Source organism: Psittacula echo (genome assembly GCF_963264785.1).
Source record: "Psittacula echo genome assembly, chromosome: 13".
NCBI lineage: Eukaryota > Metazoa > Chordata > Aves > Psittaciformes > Psittacidae > Psittacula > Psittacula echo.
Window position 1 is genome coordinate 296,783 of NC_137749.1, and position 21,003 is coordinate 317,785.

Here is a 21,003-nt window from a genome sequence, read left to right on the forward strand (position 1 = left end):
TGTGAAGCAAAAGTGCTTGTGGTTACTTAGCTAGAGAGCAGTGAGCACTGACTCTTTTAGCAGCAGGCATCATACAGACAAGAGGGTGGGGGGATGAAGCCTTGCATCTGGATTCGTCTAATGTTTATGGAAGGGCTTTTGCAGAGAACAGCAGCAGATGCATCCAGCAAAGCACAAACCATGTCCCCCATTTCTGGTGCCAGCATAGGGCTGGTCTTGGGGAGAAGCAGAAACATGAGGGACCCAGTGATCTGTGACGGAGATAGAGGGACCCGCATGGAGGGGCAGGATCTTGGGTTGTCCAGGCAGGGAGCAGGGTGAGGTGTGAACTCTGCGTCCTTGGTGGGGAGATGGAGGTGTTGTCCTCGGCTGGACTGGGGGAACACAGCTGGCTTCCCAACTCATGGTCAGCACCGAGGGAAAGCTCCTCTTGCTGTGAACCTTCACATAATGTGATTGTTTCCAGTGGAAGCTGACCAGAGGGTGTGCAGGCTGTTCTGGTGGCATGGCTGTGTTCAGCCATGAGCACCTGTGAGATGGGGGTGGACGTGCTCTGAGCAACACTGGTGAACCTGCAGAGGTCAGATCCACGTTCATTTGCCTTCTTTCTGAAGCACTTGCTGCTCTCTGGAGAATTGCCCCAGTTCTCTCTAAGCGAATCCATGAAACAGAGGAGAAGCAGTCTGAGGAAAAAGGGAAATGGAAGCTGTCACTAGGTTTTCAATTCCCTACATCAGTGTGGTGATGAGCCATCTTGGGGTTTCCCTATCATCTCCTCCTGGTTTTGTGAGCCCTTTGCTGCTGGGCAGACCACAGCAATCCTGCTGAAAGAAAAAACTTCATTCAAGTTCTGTAGTATTTCTTCCAATTGCCTCTGTGTTCAGTGGAGTCTGTCTCTGGGCTACTGAGCATCATGAAAAAAGCCCAACAAACTGGTAACTGGTACAGAAACATTGAGGGGAGATGGGCTTAGCAGTTCAGTGCAAGTGCTGATACTCGCTGTAGTTGCTTTGCCTCACCCCAGAATGAAAAAGCACTGTTGCTAAAGGAACCAACTGCTCTTGCTCCTCACCCTTCACAGGAACCGCTTGCAGCTTAAATTCTGTCACCGTTTTGCTGGCTCAAAATCAATCAAGTTAGAACTAGAAAATTCAACTTAATATCATTATTAATCTTAGAGCAGCTTTGGATTTAATGATGCTTTCAGCATGTAATTCCAGCAGTTTTTGTAAAAAAAAGAGGGAGTGGGGGGGACAAGGAGTTTTGATGCAGCAAAGAATGTTTTTCTTGTGTTGGATTTAAGCCTAAATCTAACTCTCAGTTGGTATGCTGACTCAGCCACTTTGCACTTCATATTTGAATAGCTTTCCTAGCTTCTGAGTGCAGGATCTCACGTTTCAGCCGTTATTTGGCTGTATTTTTGTCTTCTCTGTCAGGGTTAAGTTATACTGGAGAAAGAGAACATACAGTTCTTGTTGAGAAAGTCTATTACTGTTGTTTAAAATGCATTCAGTACCAATTAAAAAGCCAAGTCTTAATTGTCTCTTTCATCTAATCCACATGCAAAACAAAACCTCATCAAAATAACCATGCTGACAGGCAAAAAAAAATGTATCTAAGTGTGTTTCCACGCCAGAGTGCTGGAGTTGGCCTCTGCTGAAGTGACAGACATTTTCTGTTTGCATTTCACAGATTTAGATAGAGAGCTCTCTTAAGTGTGTTGTCTAATGCTGAGCAAGACACACACAGAGCGTGACACAGCGCAGCTGCTGTAGTGCTCTGCAGGGAGACATGATGCGCTCTGGGACTCGGTAAGCAGAAGGTAATGGACTGAGGACAAGTCACAGCGTACCAAGCCCTCCACAACAAGGAGATGTGGAGTTTAACCAGAAGTCTCAGACTGTCAACCTTTGCAAAGCAGATGGTGGTTCCAGATGCCAAGGCTCCATGTAGCAAGCTGGCTGTCAGCCTCTGCAGCTCTTCAGGGTCCTCACTGCGATGGAGAGAGGACACTTCAGTTGATTAATAACACGGTTTAAAGTCTCCCTTGGTGCTTAGCATCTCTTTGCAGTTACAAGAGAACTTTTCTACCTGTGTTCATGTGCTTGGCATCTTGTCCAAAGAAGCCAGGTATTTTCTCTTGAAGCATTTTTTCAGTTGGGGTCAAAAAGTGGTGGTTGCATTTGGCCACCTGCTCCCTGATGCTGAAGGTGAGTGATCGCCTCAGTTCCCTTTGCCCCCGCTCTGACTGTGCTCAGCCACAGTGCAGCATGCATAGGTACTGTCAGCACCAGCGCAGAGGCTGGGATGTGCTTTTCCCACCATGTGCGAGCTTCAGAACCTCTTTTGCTCCATGTCAGCTTTCAGCATGTTCTGAAGGAAGCAGGTTCGTGGAGTGCAGTCTTAGCTCAGTCTAAGCTACAAGCCATGGTGCATCCACCACGACGTAACCCCACCACGACACAGAGGTTTGCTCTGCATTGAGTAACGCCAGTGAGGGCTGGAGACCCCTTTGGCTTCTGCCAGCCTCCAGCACGGGAGCTACAAAAACTGCTCCAGAGTTGGTCTGGCAGTTTTTACTGTGCCGATTTCACAGAGTCATCGAATCAGCCAGGTTGGAAAAGATCTTTAAGATCATCAAGTCCAACCTTTACCCCAGGATTTGTGCCTGAACTGGGAAAATCACTGATTTGCAGAGGCAGAATACATCTTCTGTGATTATTTTGCTGATGTCTTATTCAGGTTTCTACCCAGATCTATGTTCATCATTAAGGAAGGAAAGCTTGTGAATTAATGTAACTTGTGCCGGTTTTGGTGCTTTATATTAGATACAAGGCAGTAAAGGCTGTCTCTGGCCATCTCCCTTCATGTCTGCTGGGTTCTTGTCTTACGTCTGTTGTGCTGTGTCTTTTAAGTGCTGTTCCAGAGTGTAGTCTAATTCCCTGACCAGAAGACTCTCTTTTACTTGGAAGTCAATGATTTTAGCTGTAAGAATGAGTCAGAATACTGATGCAACAGTGTGTTTCTGGATCCTTCTTTCTTAAGTGCCACAACAGATGGGTGACAGCTTGAGCAAACTAATGTGACAGCAGGCTCCAAGGGTGAGGAGAGTGCAGCTTTGTTCTCTGTTATGCGACTTGGTTTTGTCCTGGGTATCTCCTGGTAAACATGTGTTCACTGTTTTTCTCCTTTCTTGGCAGTAAAGAGGATGACTAAAACATTTAGGACTTTGAAGGCTTCATCTCCCATCCATCTGCGAACCTCATTTTTGTCTGTTGAGGAATGCACAAAGAGAGAATATATTTGGTAGGTGATGATTTTGGAGTCCAAGTCAGAACCTTTCCTTCCTGGGCTGTCCTTTGTAATTACTGCTGGCAAGTGATGGAAGCACAGCAGGAGGTGCTGTGTGGAGTCTCTTACCAGGTTCCTTTTTTCCCCAAGAGCAACCTCAGTCTTTTTAGATGAAATTTTGGGAATTTGCTTGAGCAGGGCTTGCGATAGAGAGCAGCTTTTTTGGTGGACGTAGTTTCCAGGGTGAAACTCCATCCATAGCCTCTCTAGAGAGTGGCAGCATGGACTGTTTCAGTAACTGTCTAGTATAAATTGTATTACTCTGGCTGCCATTTGCCTTTCAAAGCTATGCTCAGTGTCTGATTTGCCATCTTCCTGTCCCATTTGCTTTTTCCATCATGTGGGACAGGAGAGTTTGGTGTCTTGGGGCAGGAATTCCCACTATCGCCAGCCCCAGATTACTCAGTTTCATATCTATCCTGAAGTGTAGTATGAAGTGCAGTGGGGGAGAGAGTTTGGGTTGGGTCAACATCCCTGACATTCTTCCTCCATTGTGAGTTTCTCCATGTTAAGGGTGAGTGGCAAATACAGTGAGCGTAGGACTTCTCACTCGCATCCTCATCCTTTATCCACCACTCCTGTGGAAACAGCACCTGAGTTGTCAATGGCTTTTTAACAAGGGTTCACTGTCTGCTGACTTCTCTTGTTCTTCATAGTGAAGTGGAGTTTCTTCAGGGTACTTACCTTTGAGGCTCAGCTGTGGCATCTTGTGTGCTCACTAGGGCCTCCTAAAAGACATTGGATACCCAAGACTTTTCTTCTCTGTCAAGTCATCTGTGTATTTGCTAAAATAATCACCAGTGCTATGAGAGATATTGATCCAAGGAAGGTAAGATGGCTGAGATGGAAAAATAAGGAGAGGAACTGTGTGACAGGAGTATGATTCACATCTTAAAGCTGGTGATACAGAGGTGGCCAGAGGAACCTCAGCCTGATTGAGCGTCTTGTGCTCTGCACACAGCAGTAGATATACTAGTACAAGAGCTGTTTAGAAGGATTCCTTGGGCACAAGAGAAATTGCAAGCCGAAGTATGGATTTCACACCAAGCTACTGACATTATCTCTTAATACATTCTTTTAATGTATCAGATGTTAAAAGTGGCAACGTGAATTCATGCTGCTCCAACCCTTCTTGCAGGCAGGCAGCTTGCAGATGGTTTTTTCAGCGTAAATTTTCCCATCTTAGTGCCATGTGAACAATAGAGGCACCAAGTCAGAGGCCGGACCTTCCTGGGTGTTGTCTTGGTTTCTAAGGTATCAACTTGGAAACTGATCTAGGTGTAGGGAGATGGATATTAAATAAAGCATGTTCTGAATGAGCAGAATCCCTTGCAGCCCAAAATGAGCCTCTCTTTTTTTCCTAAGAGGTTTCTGGTCTGTTTCTTGCAGTTGTTTTGTTGCCAAAGATTGCAGTGAAGGAGCTTGCATTGCACAGGACATGGGAAGGAATGTGAAACAGTTTGTGCTTGATATGGCTTGCAGATAAAACATACGTGAAACCAGTAGCAAAGTGCAATCAGTGTCCCCTTGGAGCAAGCCCTGTGTCTCCAGTCCAGAGCCAGCGTTGAATCTGGCTTTGGCAAGAGCTTTGTTTAAGTGTATAGCTGAGGGTAGACTGAGGATGGGAAAACACAATTGCCAGAGAGACACAGAGCAGGATGTTTGGAAATCAGGGCAGGGATGGCAGCTTGTACAGAAAGGATGATGGGCACCACTGAGTAGCAACAACACAGCAGGGAGTGAGCTGGGTGAGGGCTCTCACTGCAGGCACTTGGGCAGCGAGGCTCAGCAGGGACTAGCAGCCAGTGTGTGGTGCGTCGCTGGCAGGCTCTCTCCGTGTGGTCTCTGTGAGATCTGGGGGGTGTTTCCAGCCCCATGGTGGGAAGGGCCTGCATGAGTTCCTCCCGGCCAGTCTTCCTCCTGCCTGCCTGTGGCTCAGTGTTTCAGCCTGTTGCCATCTGCAAACCTCAGCAGGTTGTGGCTGGGAGCTGCTGGCAGTGTCCTGGCAGCGTTTTTCCTACTAAGTTCCATGAGGAGTAAGGCTCTGTTTTATTTCTCAGCATGACACAGTTGGGATTGATGAAGCATAAGGAAATGATCTATGAATGTGTTTATAGAGAGGCTTGCCGATGAGTCCTGTCCTGCAGCAGGCACTTCAGGCTAGGATAACATTGCTCATGTCATGACTTGGTGGCATAAGCACTTTCAAGCAGGTGGCCTAAGAGCAAATGGTCTGTGTGCTCTGCAGCACCATGGCTGGTTCCTGGGGTAATTCTTCAGCTCATGAGTAGTTGTTGCTGGCCTCAGACACTCTCCCAGAAAACCTGCAGAAGCTCAGAGTTACCCAGGGAATCAGTGATTAAACTGAGAACAGAGGAAGATGCCTCCAGCGGCATCAAATCCAGTCTCCTGTTACTGCACATGCCATGTAATACAAATACCATGATTCATAAACTAACCACGCTCCATTTTACAGTGATGTTGTTCTACTGTAGGGCAGTAGAACAACAAGAAAGCTGTTCTGGACCCTTGGTGCTCAGTTAGTGAAAATAATTTCTAGGATTCATGCCCTCTGTTGTTACACCAGCATTGGTCTTTAAATTAACTCTTCTGCATCCAACAGGAATTTGCCTTTCTATACTGGAAATAATTTGCTGGATAGCTCCTTTTCTTCCTGTTTCCAGATGATGACTTTGCCCTGGTAGTTTTGAAGTAGATGTCTGTGCTTAGTTTACTGCTGATTTTCATCACCCCATTCTTGTTGCACTGGTACATAAGGTTGTCTCATCTTTCCTCCATAATAATCCCATCCTTCCAGCTTTGTTGGAGCTGAGGAAGGATTTGGGCAAGAGGTGGACTAAGACACTGGGGATCCAAGTCCTTCCTGCCATGAGCTCCAGCTTTGGTCATGATTGCAGTGCGGGGGAGAGAAATGAACTGTCAGCGGCAGCCAAGCGTCTGCTGTTTGGATCCTGGTTTCTTCTGCCCCTGTTTTCTAAATGGCCTCGTCCTGATGCCTCGTTAGGAAAGTGAGCAGGATTTCTGAGCAACTTGCTGTGACAAGCACAGGTAATGCAGCCACAGTGCTTTGTGCTGACGTAATGGGACTTGGGGTTTCACTCTGCAAGGTCCAAATTGCCTCGAGGAAGCAAATTTCAGCCCTCATGTTCTGGGCTCACTTGGAAAACCTCTGTCTTCAAACCAAGACAGGGCTGGGGCACAGGCCTGATCAGAGCATGCTGCACTGGTCAGTGACAGGAGGGCAGCCGCATCCCAGTCCTCCACATCTCTTCCCCCTGACCACGGTGGGTGTGATGTGGAGATGGAAATTGGAAGCTGTTTTCTTTTAGGGGCAAGGAAAGACCTGAAGTTGTTTTCAGGTATCAAGGAACTGATGAATCTGCAGGGTTGGTGTCTGCAGGGGCTTCCTCAGTGGCTCCTGAATCTCTGGGCCCGCTCACAAGTGTTTGCAAAGGAGCCACGTGTATTGCTAGCACAGAGTTCAGTTGAAGCAGAACATTTAGTTTTGGCAGAGTCAGAGCTCCTGTCTCTTAATGAGTACAGGATGATTTGACTAAAATTGAAAAGCAAATGCAAATGCTTCCTTGTTCAGCATGTGGAGTATGAGCTCTGGAGCCAGCAGCTACCACCAGTGCCGGGGGTGAGGGGAAGTAGCATGCTTAAAACAGAAAATGGGCATTTTATAAGCCAAGACGTGCAGTTGTTGTGATTCTGTGCTTGACGTGTAATACTTGCTCTGGGATGTGCCTGTTAGGAGCAATGAAGTGGTTCGCGTGAGAAGGGCCGTGCTGGCGATGCACTGGGTGCTGTGGGGAAGGGCAGGGTTGCAGGGAGCCCTGGGCATGGCGCAGTCCTGCACAAGGGTTTGTGTGGAGCAGTGGTTTTGTTGAGCCCGTCTCTGTTGCTTTCCAGGAATCATTCACCAGATGAAAGGCGACTACGACACTGCGCTGCGGCTGCATAAGGCACATCTGTCCATAGCTCAGGAGCTGAGCGACTATGCAGCCCAGGGCCGGGCCTATGGCAACATGGGCAATGCTTACAACGCGCTCGGCATGTATGACCAGGCTGTCAAGTACCACCGGCAGGAGCTGCAGATCTCCATGGAAGTCAATGACCGTGCCTCCCAGGCATCCACACACGGGAACTTAGCAGTTGCCTATCAAGCACTGGGTGCTCATGACCGTGCTCTGCAGCACTACCAGAATCATCTCAACATTGCCCGGGAGTTGCGAGACATCCAGAGTGAAGCACGGGCCCTCAGCAACTTGGGCAACTTCCACTGCTCACGAGGAGAGTACGTGCAGGCAGCCCCTTACTACGAGCAGTACCTGCGCTTGTCCCCAGAGCTGCAGGACATGGAAGGGGAGGGGAAGGTTTGCCATAACCTTGGCTACGCCCATTACTGCCTTGGGAACTATGAGGAAGCTGTTAAGTACTACGAGCAGGACCTTGCCTTAGCGAAGGATCTTCATGACAAGCTGAGCCAAGCTAAAGCCTATTGCAACCTGGGTCTGGCCTTCAAAGCCTTGATGGACTTCAGCAAAGCAGAGGAGTGTCAAAAGTACCTGTTGTCCTTGGCTCAGTCTCTGAACAATTCCCAGGCCAAATTCCGAGCTCTGGGGAACTTGGGGGATATTTTTGTCTGTAAAAAAGACGTAAATGGTGCAATAAAATTTTATGAGCAGCAGCTGAGCTTAGCCCATCATGTTAAAGACAGGAGACTGGAAGCCAGTGCCTACGCAGCCTTGGGCTCTGCATACAGAATGGTACAGAAGTGTGACAAGGCTTTAGGTTACCACACGCAGGAGCTGGAGGTGTACCAGGAGCTGGGAGATATGCTGGGTGAATGCAGAGCACACGGGCACCTTGCCGCAGTGTATATGTCACTTGGGAAGTACACCATGGCCTTCAAATGTTACGAAGAACAGCTGGAGCTTGGGCAGAAGTTGAAGGATCCCAGCGTAGAAGCCCAAGTCTATGGTAACATGGGCATTACCAAGATGAACATGAATGTCATGGAGGAGGCTATTGGCTACTTTGAACAGCAGCTGGCCATGCTGCAGCAGCTCAGTGGCAATGAGTCTGTGTTAGATCGGGGCCGAGCATATGGGAACCTGGGAGACTGTTACGAGGCTCTGGGAGATTTTGAGGAAGCTATCAAGTATTATGAACAGTACCTGTCTGTGGCTCAGAGCTTGAACCGCATGCAAGATCAGGCAAAGGCCTACCGGGGCTTGGGCAATGGGCACAGGTAAGGAGCACTGCATGCATACTCCAGTGACAAATGGGGAAGTACAAACGGGTGCACTGTGTTACTGATGTGGTGTGTTTGTGTGGCCATTGTACACGTGCATGGGGATGTGGCACAGGAGTGCGTAAGAGTCCTCTGGGTGCTGAGGACTGTGCTACTGGCTCAAATTACAAAGCTGATGCTGCTCTGCCTTGAGAGGAAGAGAAGTTCACAGGGTGGCAGAAGAAGGAGGTTGATTCAAAGGTGCTGGGGATGTCTCCTGGAGGGGGCATTTGTCTTGGCTGGAAAGGCCTGAGCTGGCCTCTAGGGAAAATGACAGAACACCTTCTTTCAGGAAAATACTGGCAAAATAAATGCTGCTGTTTGCTTTCCTTGTAGGGCCATGGGAAGTTTGCAGCAGGCTCTGGTGTGCTTTGAGAAGAGGCTTGTAGTGGCACATGAGCTGGGGGAGGCATTTAACAAAGCACAGGCGTATGGGGAGCTGGGCAGCCTGCACAGCCAGCTGGGCAACTATGAGCAAGCCATTTCCTGCCTGGAGCGGCAGCTCAACATTGCTCGAGAGATGAAGGACCGGGCCCTGGAGAGCGATGCTGCCTGTGGGCTCGGTGGCGTCTACCAGCAGATGGGAGAGTACGACACAGCCCTGCAGTACCACCAGCTGGACCTGCAGATTGCGGAGGAGACCAACAACCCTGCTTGCCAAGGCCGAGCCTACGGGAACCTGGGCCTGACCTATGAGTCCCTGGGCACCTATGAGAGGGCAGTGGTTTATCAGGAGCAGCACCTCAGCATTGCAGCACAGATGAACGACCTGGTAGCCAAAACTGTGTCTTACAGCAGCCTGGGGAGGACTCATCATGCCTTGCAGAACTACTCTCAGGCTGTGATGTACCTGCAGGAAGGTAAGCAGCTGAATTGTGGAGCACAACATGCAGTGATAGGTGTGGGGGGATAGGAGGGAAACCTGCAGACATGGAGGGAAGCGAGGTGCTATGAGCGTGGCACTAAAAGGATGTGTCTGGCTGGCAATGGCCTTTGATGCACAAGCTATTGCAGACATCGTAGCTACTGCTGACCATCCGTGTGAGCAGCTGTCCAAGGAGACTGTTGTGGTCAGCACATTGTGTCAGTCAGAGCCTTCCTGGTGTCCTGTAGACAAAGCATTGCAAGGCATGATCTGTGCCTTCCTGGGGCACCTCAGCTCTGAGCTTTAATCCAGACTGTGCCTGGCAGAGTCTCTTTATAAAGCTGGTTTGTCCCTGAGCCTAGAAGGTGTAAACATTCTCTAAGAATAGCACTGCATACCAGGAATTGGCTCTGGAGAACCACGTCACGTCAGGTCATGATGGATCTGTCTGACCCTAAGAGAAGTTCTTAACTGATGTGTGCCTTCCTGATAGCCACCTGGTTTTTCCTTCTGTGTTCAGGTGGGAGTGAGACCAGGCAGGTAAGTGTCGTCTAAGATGTGAGTGGGAACAAGCTGTATTTGATAGGGAGGTGAGGGAGGTTCGGTCCTCAGAGTCCTGGAGCCATCTGCTGCTGCTGAGCCCCAGGGCCAGCACTGACTTCGGAGTTGTGCTGTTGCAGGGGATCCCAGCATGCAAACAGTGTCTGTTCAAGGTGGTGGCTCTTTGATGAAGTAGATGAGCAGCATAGCTGGAGCGTATGAAGCTGGAAGCCGAAGAATTAATTACATCAGTTAGTCTGGTTTTCCTGAAACTGGCCTTGGCAGCATTCTGTGTGCTTAGGGAATTCAGTTCAGTTGGGAGAAATTGAATACAGCTCCTTCTCCTTGTGTGACAGGATTCCTGAGGAGCCTGCTGAGGCTGCCTGTAGCCGAGCTGCATGCCAGGGCCCTGCTCCCCACCTGTGGGAAGCCTGAGGTGCCTCAGAGGAGGCATCCCTGTTGTTGGCAGGGCCTGTGGAAGTGAGAGGTTTGGAGTGTGATGGAAGTGGGGACAACACAAGGTGCTGCTGAAAGTGAAATGAGCCTCAGATCATTCATGCCAGGACCCTCTCCTGTGCTGTGGCTCGGTACATGAACCTTGCAGAGCCTGCCAGAAAGCTGGTGGGAAATGAGTCATTAATGTGGCAGGAGGTGTCTCTTATGGCATTGTTTGGCAGCTCAGTGTGATTTTTGTCTGCGTGTCTTTCAAGGTTTGAAAGTCAAACTTCCCAAAGGGGCTTACTGAGTGTGTCTCAGGGAACTGCTCCAGCTCCCGCCTGCCACAGGTGCCCTGGGCCCACGTGAGCCCACAGAAGGGCTCCCCTGGGTTGCCGGAGCCCTTCTCGCCTTCAGCCCTCTCTCCCTCTGACTCCTTTCAGGGTTGAGGCTGGCAGAGCAGCTGGGACGCAGAGAAGATGAAGCCAAAATCCGTCATGGCCTTGGCCTCTCCCTCTGGGCGAGTGGGAACCTGGAGGAGTCTCAGCACCAGGTATACCTGCTCTGCCTGTGCTGGTGGCTTGTGCCCTCGGAGCCCTGTGGGTCATTCCTGTCCTCAGGGGAGGGAATGTCTGGTGCATCCTGTGGAGGAGCTGACTCAGGCTCAGGCTCCATTTGAAGTCACCTCCCCTCTGCTGGGGTGCTGCCATCCTGAGGGGCTGGTCGAGGCAGACCGCCCCTGCCTGAGGGTGTGTTGGATCCTCCTGCTCCCCCAGCCAGGGCTCTGTGCTGTGTCTGTAGGGATGTGACTGTGGCTGTTTTCCCTCCCAGCTCTACCGGGCCTCAGCGCTGTTTGAAACCATCCGGCATGAGGTGCAGCTCAGCACAGACTACAAGCTGTCACTCTTTGACCTGCAGACATCCTCCTATCAGGCCTTGCAGCGAGTACTTGTCAGTCTCGGTAAGAGATGCCATCATATGGTGAGTCTTAATTCCAAGCTCATGCCAAGAGCTCAACTGATGTCATGGCATGTTCATTTTACATTCTTCACTCCCCAGCTGTCCATCACACCACAGTAGTTCTTTGCCAGAGCATAAATAAGGCTGTCCTGGTCTGGGTTTTGGGCACCTTTGGATCTTCTTTCTTGCTTCCTCCATTCCTTTGCTTTTATGTGACTCATTTTCCACATACTGTGTTATTTTCTGCAGCCAAGATGATCTGTGGAACTGTATTCCAAGGCAAAGGCCACTCTTTTCAGAAGGAAGTGCTGTGACTCTGCTTCCTCAGGTTTTAGTTCAGGCTGGGATAGCAGCTGTCCCAGTTCCTGCACATTGCACTGCACACCACTTTGGTGTCAGGTCCGAGATGACTTTGTCTTTTCAGGTCACCATGATGAAGCATTGGCAGTAGCAGAGAGAGGCCGAACGAGGGCATTTGCTGACCTGCTCGTGGAACGTCAGACTGGGCAGCAGGACTCTGACCCCTATTCTCCGGTGACCATTGACCAGGTCCTGGAGACAGTGAATGGCCAGAGGGGACTTGTTCTCTACTACTCACTGGCTGCAGGTTATCTGTACAGCTGGCTGCTGGCTCCTGGGGCAGGTGAGGTCCTGTTTGGAGATGAGAGCCTGTGAACAAGCCTTACAAAGGGAGAGTTTTGTACCATTTGTACCTAGGAATAAGTCTGGGAACAGAGTGAATGTACAAGGGAATCCTTTCTATCCAGTACTTTAAAGCTGAATAGACTGAAAACTGTGGCATAGCTGCAGCAATAATGACATAAAAGTGCTTTTTCAGGGCTTTGATGTTGACCTGGAGATGGAAATGTTTCACGTGTTTAATATTTCCATTTTCAGCCTCCAATCTGTATATATTTCCTACAGGGCAGAGCAGTAATGAGATTCCAAGTATGTTGGCTCTGTCAGAATCTTCTATGCATAAGAATCCCTACTTTAATTATATTTCTGTGCTTTATCCTTCCAAAAGCTTTTGACATTTATTCACTGAAGTGGATTGCAGAAAACAGAAGGGCGTCCCCACTTCCTGATATGCCATTGAACTGCCTGATCCTCTGAATTCTCCTCATCTGAATGTGGGAATACTTATCACAGAGAAGCAAGGAGGATTAATTTGAAAGGCTCTTTGCAGGCAGCTGCTCTTCATTATCTAGTAAAGTGGTGACTGCAAATTTTCATGAGTTCTTTCTGGCTATAATTTAATAATTGCAGCCCTTTGCCGTGACACAGCTAAAGCGATAAAAAGCACTATTGAGATTGCACCAGAAATGCTTGGTGAAGGGAAGTAAATATTGACATTTGCCTAACTTCAGATGGGGTGACAGTGACTGGAAGATGTGCTTTTTGAGGCGTTTTGCAATGTTGGATGTACACATGTAAGACGGTGGTGTCCTGCTATGCAGCCAGTCTCTAACTGGCTCTTCAGGCTTGCAGTTTGCACAGTAAAATGTCAGTAATTCTCTAGTATTAATATCAAGCTGAGCTTACTGAAATTATGTGGATCAGAGGTATGGGGTTTGTTACTAGGCTTTGTGACCAGTCTTCTCCTTGCCCACATTGGGTCTTGATAAAAAACAGTTGCGCTCTTCAAGTGTGTGAGTTGGTGACTGCCTCCTGAAAGCCACTGTCAGGTGTTGGGCAGGAGAGGGGCTGTGGTGCTTCAAGGGTTCCACTTGAGCAGCTTTGCTGGGGAGCTCTTTAGCAGTGATTCCAGCCCAGCCCTGATGACCTCTTCTTGTTCTGTTAGTGCTGACAAGAGAGCGTAGCTGTTGTGACAACCCAAGAGCCTCATTATCCCACTGAGATGGTACCCTTAGAGCCTTCTCACTGATTCTCTATTTGCTGCTCTTGCTGCAGGAGTCGCTTTATTCCTTTTTCCTCCTCTCTTCTTAACTGGTTCAATAATTTATGCTGTTGAGGCAAACAGGGCATCCGGAGCAGCCTTTACTGTTGATCACAGGCTGTAGTATTAATTGTATCAGGAAGGATATGCCAGTCTGAGTGAAGAGAGGTTTTATTTGCAGTAATAGTTGAATTCTTAGCAAAACATTGAGTGTCCTTTAGCTGGTTTACCCATTGTGGAAAGCTGTCTTTTAATATCTTACTATGCATTAATCCTTCTTTTTCTTTCTTTGTATATAATGTATTTTCATGCATCTGAGTGAAAAGAAAATCTTTGTGTGACATGAGGAGACTCTGCTGTAGTAACAATGCTCCTGTTCAGCATTTCAGCCTTGTGTGTTCAGTTTATGTGATGGGAGGCTATTAATAAGCATTTTTCATGTACATCTACTGAAATGTGAATTACTCTGGTAGGTGCTTGTATGAAAGATCTGGTTTATAATTTATGAGAGTGCTGCAATAGCAAATACATTCTGAGCATTACATAAAAGTACTGCTCTGCTTTTGTACCTCTGAGCCACCATCTCCAAAGTACAAAACCAGATTTTAAAAGCCAGGCTCTAATAGAGAACTCTGGGAAAGCCCTGTGGAGCCATGGCACAGAATACTGTGCCTCAGTTGTCCTGGAAATGCCAAATGCTTGGGGCTGTGCCACCTTCTTAGCCAGCTGCTGGGAGTACTGTGTCTGCCCTGCAAAAATCACCTGTGATTCTGGTGCCTTGCAGGAATTCTGAAATTCCATGAATGTTATCTGGGTGACAGCCTGACAGAACATGCCGGGGACTTCCATGAAGCCAACAGCATGACCCTGCAGACAGTAACAAACTCTGCCCTGGAACAGCACATCTCGAGTGTGCGGGAGGCCCTGGGAGTGGAATCCTTCTACACCCGGTATGTTGGGATGGGGAGTCTGACATCCTGGTTCCCACTCTCCCCTTGAAAGCAGTTTACAGCAATCTGGGCTGAGCTGATGGGCTGAGCAGTCTGAGAACTGAGAGTCAGAGCAGGGGCAAATTTTCACTGTACAACAAAAAATATTGCTTTATCTTCTTGTGTATGGCTGTTTTCTCCAAGTGTCTCTATAGGTGTATGCAGGTAAGGTTTGAACCCATAGGCTGGGTAATGAATCTCTATATTGGGTGAAATGGCTTTTTGTAACCACGACACTGATTATTTGTAAGTGATGATACAAGATAAAAACAGATTTAAAAAATCTATACTACAATTCTGAAAACTCCTGGTGAATGTGGTGTTTGAGCCTCTTTATCTGAGCATGACATTGGAGTCTGGAAATTCTTTTGAAGGATCCCTGAGCATTTAGTATTGCCGTTGGGAGAGGATGAGATTTAGTCATGCAGTGAGACAAGAGATTCGAGGATGGAGTCCAGCTAAGGCAGACCTTGTGTGATTGAAATACTGTCAATATCTATAGTGGATTCTGGGCATGGACAGGTGAGTTGCTGCTTTTGGCAGCCAAACCAGTGACTCTGGCACAGCAAGCCTGCAGTCAGCAGTCATGTTGGACTTATGTTCTCTGTCTTGAACTTGACCTGAGCTTGCCGTTTCGTGCAGTTACCCACCAATCTCACGTGTGCACTGAGTGATGGAAATAACACGTGCTGCCGAGGTGGGCATGTGCTTAATTCATCATGTTGAGACAGTTGGAAACCAGAAGTACTGAAAGACAACTCATCTCCAGGGATCCCCATGTCTGTGTGTACTGGATCTACAGTTGTGTCTTGGTTGGATGCATTTTGGGTTTGTACTTTTATGATTGTGAAGGTGGCTTTCTGAAGGGAAACCAATATTTTTTATTGCTGACTGGATTATTCATTTCACTGTGAGCAGTAACAAGCTGCTTGTTAGCCTGGGATTTTTATGAAGTACTCCGAGAAAAAGCAGAGAGTCTCTCAGCCAGCTGAGTAATTGAAACGTAAGGGAAGAGACATAAATGGAGGAATAGCTTCCTCCATATTAAACCCCTGAGAATCGACAAGCCCATGAGCACTGCCTATCCAAGTGATCGTTGTAATGACATTATTGCTAACGTGAGTAGTGCAGTTAAGAAGTGGCTGATCTTTGGTGGTGGTAGTATCTCAGGTTTTGGGGTTCTTACATAAAATCAGTTCTGAGACTTCTGCTTCTATTAGCTTCAGTCACACCTTCTGAATGATGTATATCAAATCTTGCTTGGAAACGAGTTGTGTGATTCCCATTAAAGGAAACGCAGGAATTGCTCCCTCCAGCCTTCTCGTTTCCTGGGTTTTGCAAATGTGTTCCTGATGTTGATGCTTCTGTCTTAATGTGCACTTGCACTGTGAGCACTCTGTTCTTTCTGGGAGAACAGAGTTGCTCACCCTAAGGTGTGAATCCTGACAGGAAGGACAAGAGGGGGGAAAAAATCAGGAGTGAATTGGTTCCATCTACCCGTCTCCTAAAGCATCAGGGTTGCGTGATTCAGAAGATTATATCTGTCTCCACATGTTGATGGTTGAATGTCACCCTGTAGACATGCATATACACAACTGAAATCTGCAGTTAGGCCTCATGTAACAGATTTGCAGACACTGTTTTCAGTCCCATTAACCATTTATCACCACAGATTCTCCTACTGGTGAAGAGAGTCCTTCGGTCTTTAGGTTTAGGGATGAGTTTCTAATTTACTGTGATGTCGTCTTCCTGCTCTCTTCATGGTGATGGTAGTGGTATGGTTTTGGTTAAGGATTCTGGGTTTAATGCTTGTCTCTGAGATCATGGGGCTCGTGTGGTATGATCACAGGCAGGAGCTCTTTCCCCACTTCACAATTATATGCAGGGAGTTAAACAAATCTTGTGTATTCCATGTGGGTGTGGGTAAAGGTCATGTTCTGCTTTGAAACCCTTTCCCCACGTGAATCAGGCACTTCCTTACAGCACTGCTGACTGCCACTGTGCTCCAGCACACCAGACCCCAGGAGCAGCTATCATCTGCAGGGCCTGGAACCTGTTCTCTGCCTGCTAGCAGAGACCAGAGGGATTTAAATACATACAGCACATGTGAAAATTGCTGGTTGACTTCTCAGTTCATTGCTTGCTTAAGTTCACTGTAGTTGTGTGTTCAAATTTCAGTGCCACTACCTTCCATAATGCTGTCAGTGCATGGGAGCTTGGATCCTGTATTTCTATCAGTGTGTGCCGCTCTTTAAACCTTGAAGAACCCAGGAGAAGAGGAGGGGATGGGGTTGTTACTCTCTTGTATGTCTTAACAGGAGGAGGTGATGCAAACCAGGCAAAATTGAGAGCATTTGGTTGAGGTTTTGTTTAAAGAGCTTTTTCCCTCAGCCTGGCTGAGCATTTGTCACAAAGCTGTTGCTCTGTCTTGCATCAATGAGCTCTTCACCCTGCTGTTCCCCTGCAGAGCCTGTGCCAGCAGCGAGACCGAGAGCGAAGCTGGGGATATCATGGACCAGCAGTTTGAGGAGATGAATAACAAACTGAATGCAATGACTGACCCGACTGGCTTCCTGCGGATGGTCAGCAGGAACAACCTCTTGAACAGGTGAGAATACAGCACTGCATTGTGGGGATCAGCAAGCACAATGACATGTCTTGGTGATGGGCTTCTCTTAATGGCAGGTTTAGGGTGCAGCCAGTGTCATTGCTCCTGCTCTCCCTGTTGCTCCAAGTTGTAGGGGCACAAGGCAGCAAACTGGTACTGTCCTTCATGCATCCATTCTTCACAGTGTGGATGTAAAGGGAGCATTAAGCATCTTTCTTAAGAACAAGGTTTGTATGTTAGTACCATGCAGCCCCCTCCGCTTCTGAGCAGAGGGGCCCGTAGGCCTTTCCCTTCAGTCCTTTTGTGTTCATGATGCACCACAGGGTTTCTGATTGGATCTGTGCTCCAGCATGGATTGGGAATGCAGGATACCGTAGGCCTTTCTCAGATGGAAAAGAAATGTGATCAGCCTGCAGTGCTGTGAGCCATTGCTGGAGCTTGTGAGCTGTAACAGCATCCCTGTGAAACTGGGAGCTGCCTGTTGGCACCAACAACTGCCCTGATTTTTCTTCCCAGACTCCACATGCATTTCTGCTCGAGCTGCTGCACTGAGGTTGAACTGTTGAGTACTTGTGAGGTTTGGATCAAACAGGCAGATCCCCAGAATTGCCAGGATGTTTTGCTAGTTCCTCAGGCTTAGAAGGACAGGAGAATGACCCTCTGATTACAGGGGGAAGTATGATCTGATCCTGCTTCAGGGAATGCTAATCCTCAGGAACACTGCAGAGGCCAGCCATGCAGCACCTGTGTCTTTCTGCTCCATAGGAGCTAAGTGTATTCCCTTGAACCCACATCCAGGAGCTTACCTTGGGTGCCTTGTCAGGTAACTGGTTTGCAGCTTTTAGGAGAAGCTCAGGGATGGGGCAACTTGGGCACTGAACTAAAAGCACTCTCACAAAAGCACTGAGAGGAGCACTAGAAGCAACCATGTCCTTGACATCTCACCGTGAGCACTGAGATGAAGAGAATGAGAAGACACTGCTGTATGACCTGCCTGCCTGCCCACCTTTTGCCTGCAGATGGGGCATACCAGGGGGCTCATTGCCACGTCTGTTTTGCACATGGCAGAAGAGATAAGAAATGAAATGGGAGCATTTCTGTGCTCTTAGACTTTGGTTAAGTAACAGGATTGAATGGTTAGAGCACAAGCTTTGATCTTGCAGCCTTATGCTCCAGCTCACCTCCTCTGTGCAATGTTTTTTCTGGAGCTAGTACTGGAGTGAGTTTATGTAGCTGTAGGTCAATGCTGAGTGGATTGTTGCTGCTTTAGTGCTTCAGATGATGGTAGAACTGTGGCTCACAAGCAGGGATTGAAGGTATGGAGCCTATTTGCTTTGGCTTCTGCACTGCAGGGGATGAAGAGAAGTAGGGCCTGCTTGAAGCTGAGAATAAGAGCTTGTCTTTCCTACTGCCAAGACAGGCCCTGCATTCCTCATGTCAGGGCTGAATGCATGTTCACATCTTGTGCTTGAATATTGGAGATCCTCAAGGGAGTTTTCATGGCTTTGGGCCAGTGCAAGTTCCCTCACGCACAGGAATTGCACATGTTGTTAAGGTCCCATGTTAGCAAATGAGGCCCTGGAGATGCTGGGACTGTTTGGAGCCATCCAGTCTCCATGTCTGGCGACAAGCGGGTGACTGAAAGGAAACCCTTGGTTTTGGGATGGGTGCCCTCTGGCTGCTGTCACCAGGTAACCTGGCTTGTAAGCAGAAAACAGTAAGATCTTTTGGGCAGTTCTGCTTAGAAAGGCCAAACCATGGGGGTTTGGCAGTTAGCTTAAGGAACTTCTGAGAAGACATGGGCTTTGGAGGAGAAAGAAGCACTGAAGGGATGCTGCAGTGGTCTCCGTACTGGGCAATAGCTGCCTAAGCTGTGGATGCCACTGATACAGCCCCCAGGGTAGTCCCAGTTGCTCATGTCTCAATGCAGCTTCTGTTTTCTAAGCTGCTCAGAGCTCTTAGACTTTTGTTGGGTTTTCAGGTTAAAATCTGGTTTTCTCCCTGCTGGTCATCTTCTGCTCCAGCAAGGGACTTGATCACTGTCTGTACCTGCATATACTTTCCCCACCTTTTCTATGACCTCTCCACCATCATGGTGATGCAATTTGTCCTCTTCCCATGCACCTGCAGAAAACATGAAAATCAGCCTTCATGCTGTTCAGAGGGTCAAACACACTTCCCTAAGGGCAGTTACTGCAATGCAGCATGGTGAGAATTTGTAAAAGGTAAACTGGGGAGTAAGGAGCAATATAGAATTGTTTAGGTTGAAAAAGACCTTTTAAGATCAAGTCCGACCATTAATCCAGCACTGCCAAGCCCGCATGTCCTTCAGTGCCACATCTACACATCTTTTTAAATACCTCCAGAGACGGTGACTCCAGCACTGCCCTGGGCAGCCTGTTCCAATGCCTGAGCACCCTCTGGGGAGGGAACTGTTCCTGATATCCCACCTAAACCTCCCATGGTGCAGCTTGAGGCTGTTTCCTCTTGTCCCATCCCTTATTCCTTGGGAGCAGAGCTTAGCCACTTCCTGGCTCCATCCTCCTGTCAGGCAGCTGTAGGGAGCGATCAGCTCCCCCCTGAGCTTTCTCTTCTCCAGACTGAACCCCCCAGGTCCCTCAGCCGTTCCCATCACACTGTGCTCCAGGCCCTGCACCAGCTCTGGTGCCCTTCTCTGGCCCCGCTCCAGCACCTCAATGTCTCTCTCGTAGTGGGGGACCCAGAGCTGAACACAGGATTCGGGGGGCGGCCTCACCAGTGCCAAGTGCAAGGGCACAATCACTGCCATGGTCCTGCTGCCACACTATTACTGATACAGACCAGGATGCCATTGTCCTTGGCCACCTGGGCACAAGCTGCGCACATTCAGCCATCTGTAAACCAACACGCCCAGGTCCTTTCCCACTGGGCAGCTTTCCAGCTGTTCCAGGAGTGCTGGCTGGCCCAGGATAAAGAAGGGTCTCTGGAGGACAGATAGGGCAGCAGCATTGGAGTATCTCCTATTTGTGTGGTTCTCTTCCATGCAGGGTGCAGCACTGTAGCTGCCCAAGTACAGACCACACAAGCACAGTGCTGGGTGGTCTGTGGGTGTTGTGCAACCACTGGTGGGTTCTGGAGATAATTGCAGATCCTTGGAATCATCTGCAGGGAGCTCATATCTGAATGTTTTCTGGAGCTTCCCACAGCTCGGTATTGGGAGTGTGTCAGGGCCCTGAATGTGGATTCGGGGCTGTATCTCTAGGAAGAGCCTCTTTGAGGAAGGCTTGCAGAGGATCAGGCCTGATGGATGTCTGTTGTTGGACCACTGCAGCAGTTAAGTCTGACTCCCAGCCCTTCTGAATGGCTGTGCTTGGTCATGAGTAGCGTTTGACTTGTCCAGCGTCCTGATGAGTGCCAAGGCCAGAGCAGCTCTGTGCTGATGCTGGGGTGAGTCCCTGCTTCCTGCCCAGGCCCAGCCACGTTCATCTTGGCAAGCAGAGCCAGGCCCTGGAAAGCTGGTGCTAGGCCAGATCAGTCTGAGCTCAAGGCTTGCAGGACATGGGCTTTCTCCCCCTTTCTCTGAGGCTGTCATGGGATCGTTGCTTTGTTCTTGCATTTCCCAGACAAAGGGCGGAAGCAGAGTTAATGCTGATCCATGCTGCAGTCCTGAGTCCCTGTTTGTGCTGTTTCTTTTGTGCTGTTTCCTATGCTTGCTGTAGGTCAGGCTGCCTTACACAAAGGGTTACATAAGCAGCACTGCAGACTCTGTGCAGAGATGTCCAGTGGGAGATTCTACTGCCCCAGAAATCGGGAGCCGTGTACATTGCAAGAGCAGGGTAGAAATGGTCAGTGCAGGATCTGGGAAGCCAGCATGGGTGCTTTGGAGAGGGGCTTTTGTCCAGAAGATTGACAAGTCTCCCTCTTGTCCCACTGAAATCACCTGCACTCAAAATCAGATTGACAAGCCACCCAGAGAGCCATTTGTTTGCACTGGCTTGGGAGGATGGAGTGGGCTGGCCGGGGCCCCAGGTCTGTGCTGCCTGCTAGAGGAGATCTCTG

At 48.8% G+C, this 21,003-nt stretch overlaps 1 protein-coding gene across 1 annotated transcript in view; it reads left to right on the top strand.

The window, feature by feature from the left end:
* Positions 1-21,003, top strand: part of TTC28 (tetratricopeptide repeat domain 28) — a gene marked incomplete at its 5' end in the record, with an annotated part of 123,785 nt that overhangs the window by 88,441 nt on the left and 14,341 nt on the right. The window contains 7 exons of the mRNA XM_080628552.1: positions 7,285-8,626; positions 9,005-9,528; positions 10,952-11,061; positions 11,340-11,469; positions 11,893-12,111; positions 14,153-14,318; positions 16,825-16,965. Coding sequence (XP_080484678.1) covers positions 7,285-8,626; positions 9,005-9,528; positions 10,952-11,061; positions 11,340-11,469; positions 11,893-12,111; positions 14,153-14,318; positions 16,825-16,965 — 2,632 coding nt within the window. The remainder of the gene's footprint in view (positions 1-7,284; positions 8,627-9,004; positions 9,529-10,951; positions 11,062-11,339; positions 11,470-11,892; positions 12,112-14,152; positions 14,319-16,824; positions 16,966-21,003) is intronic.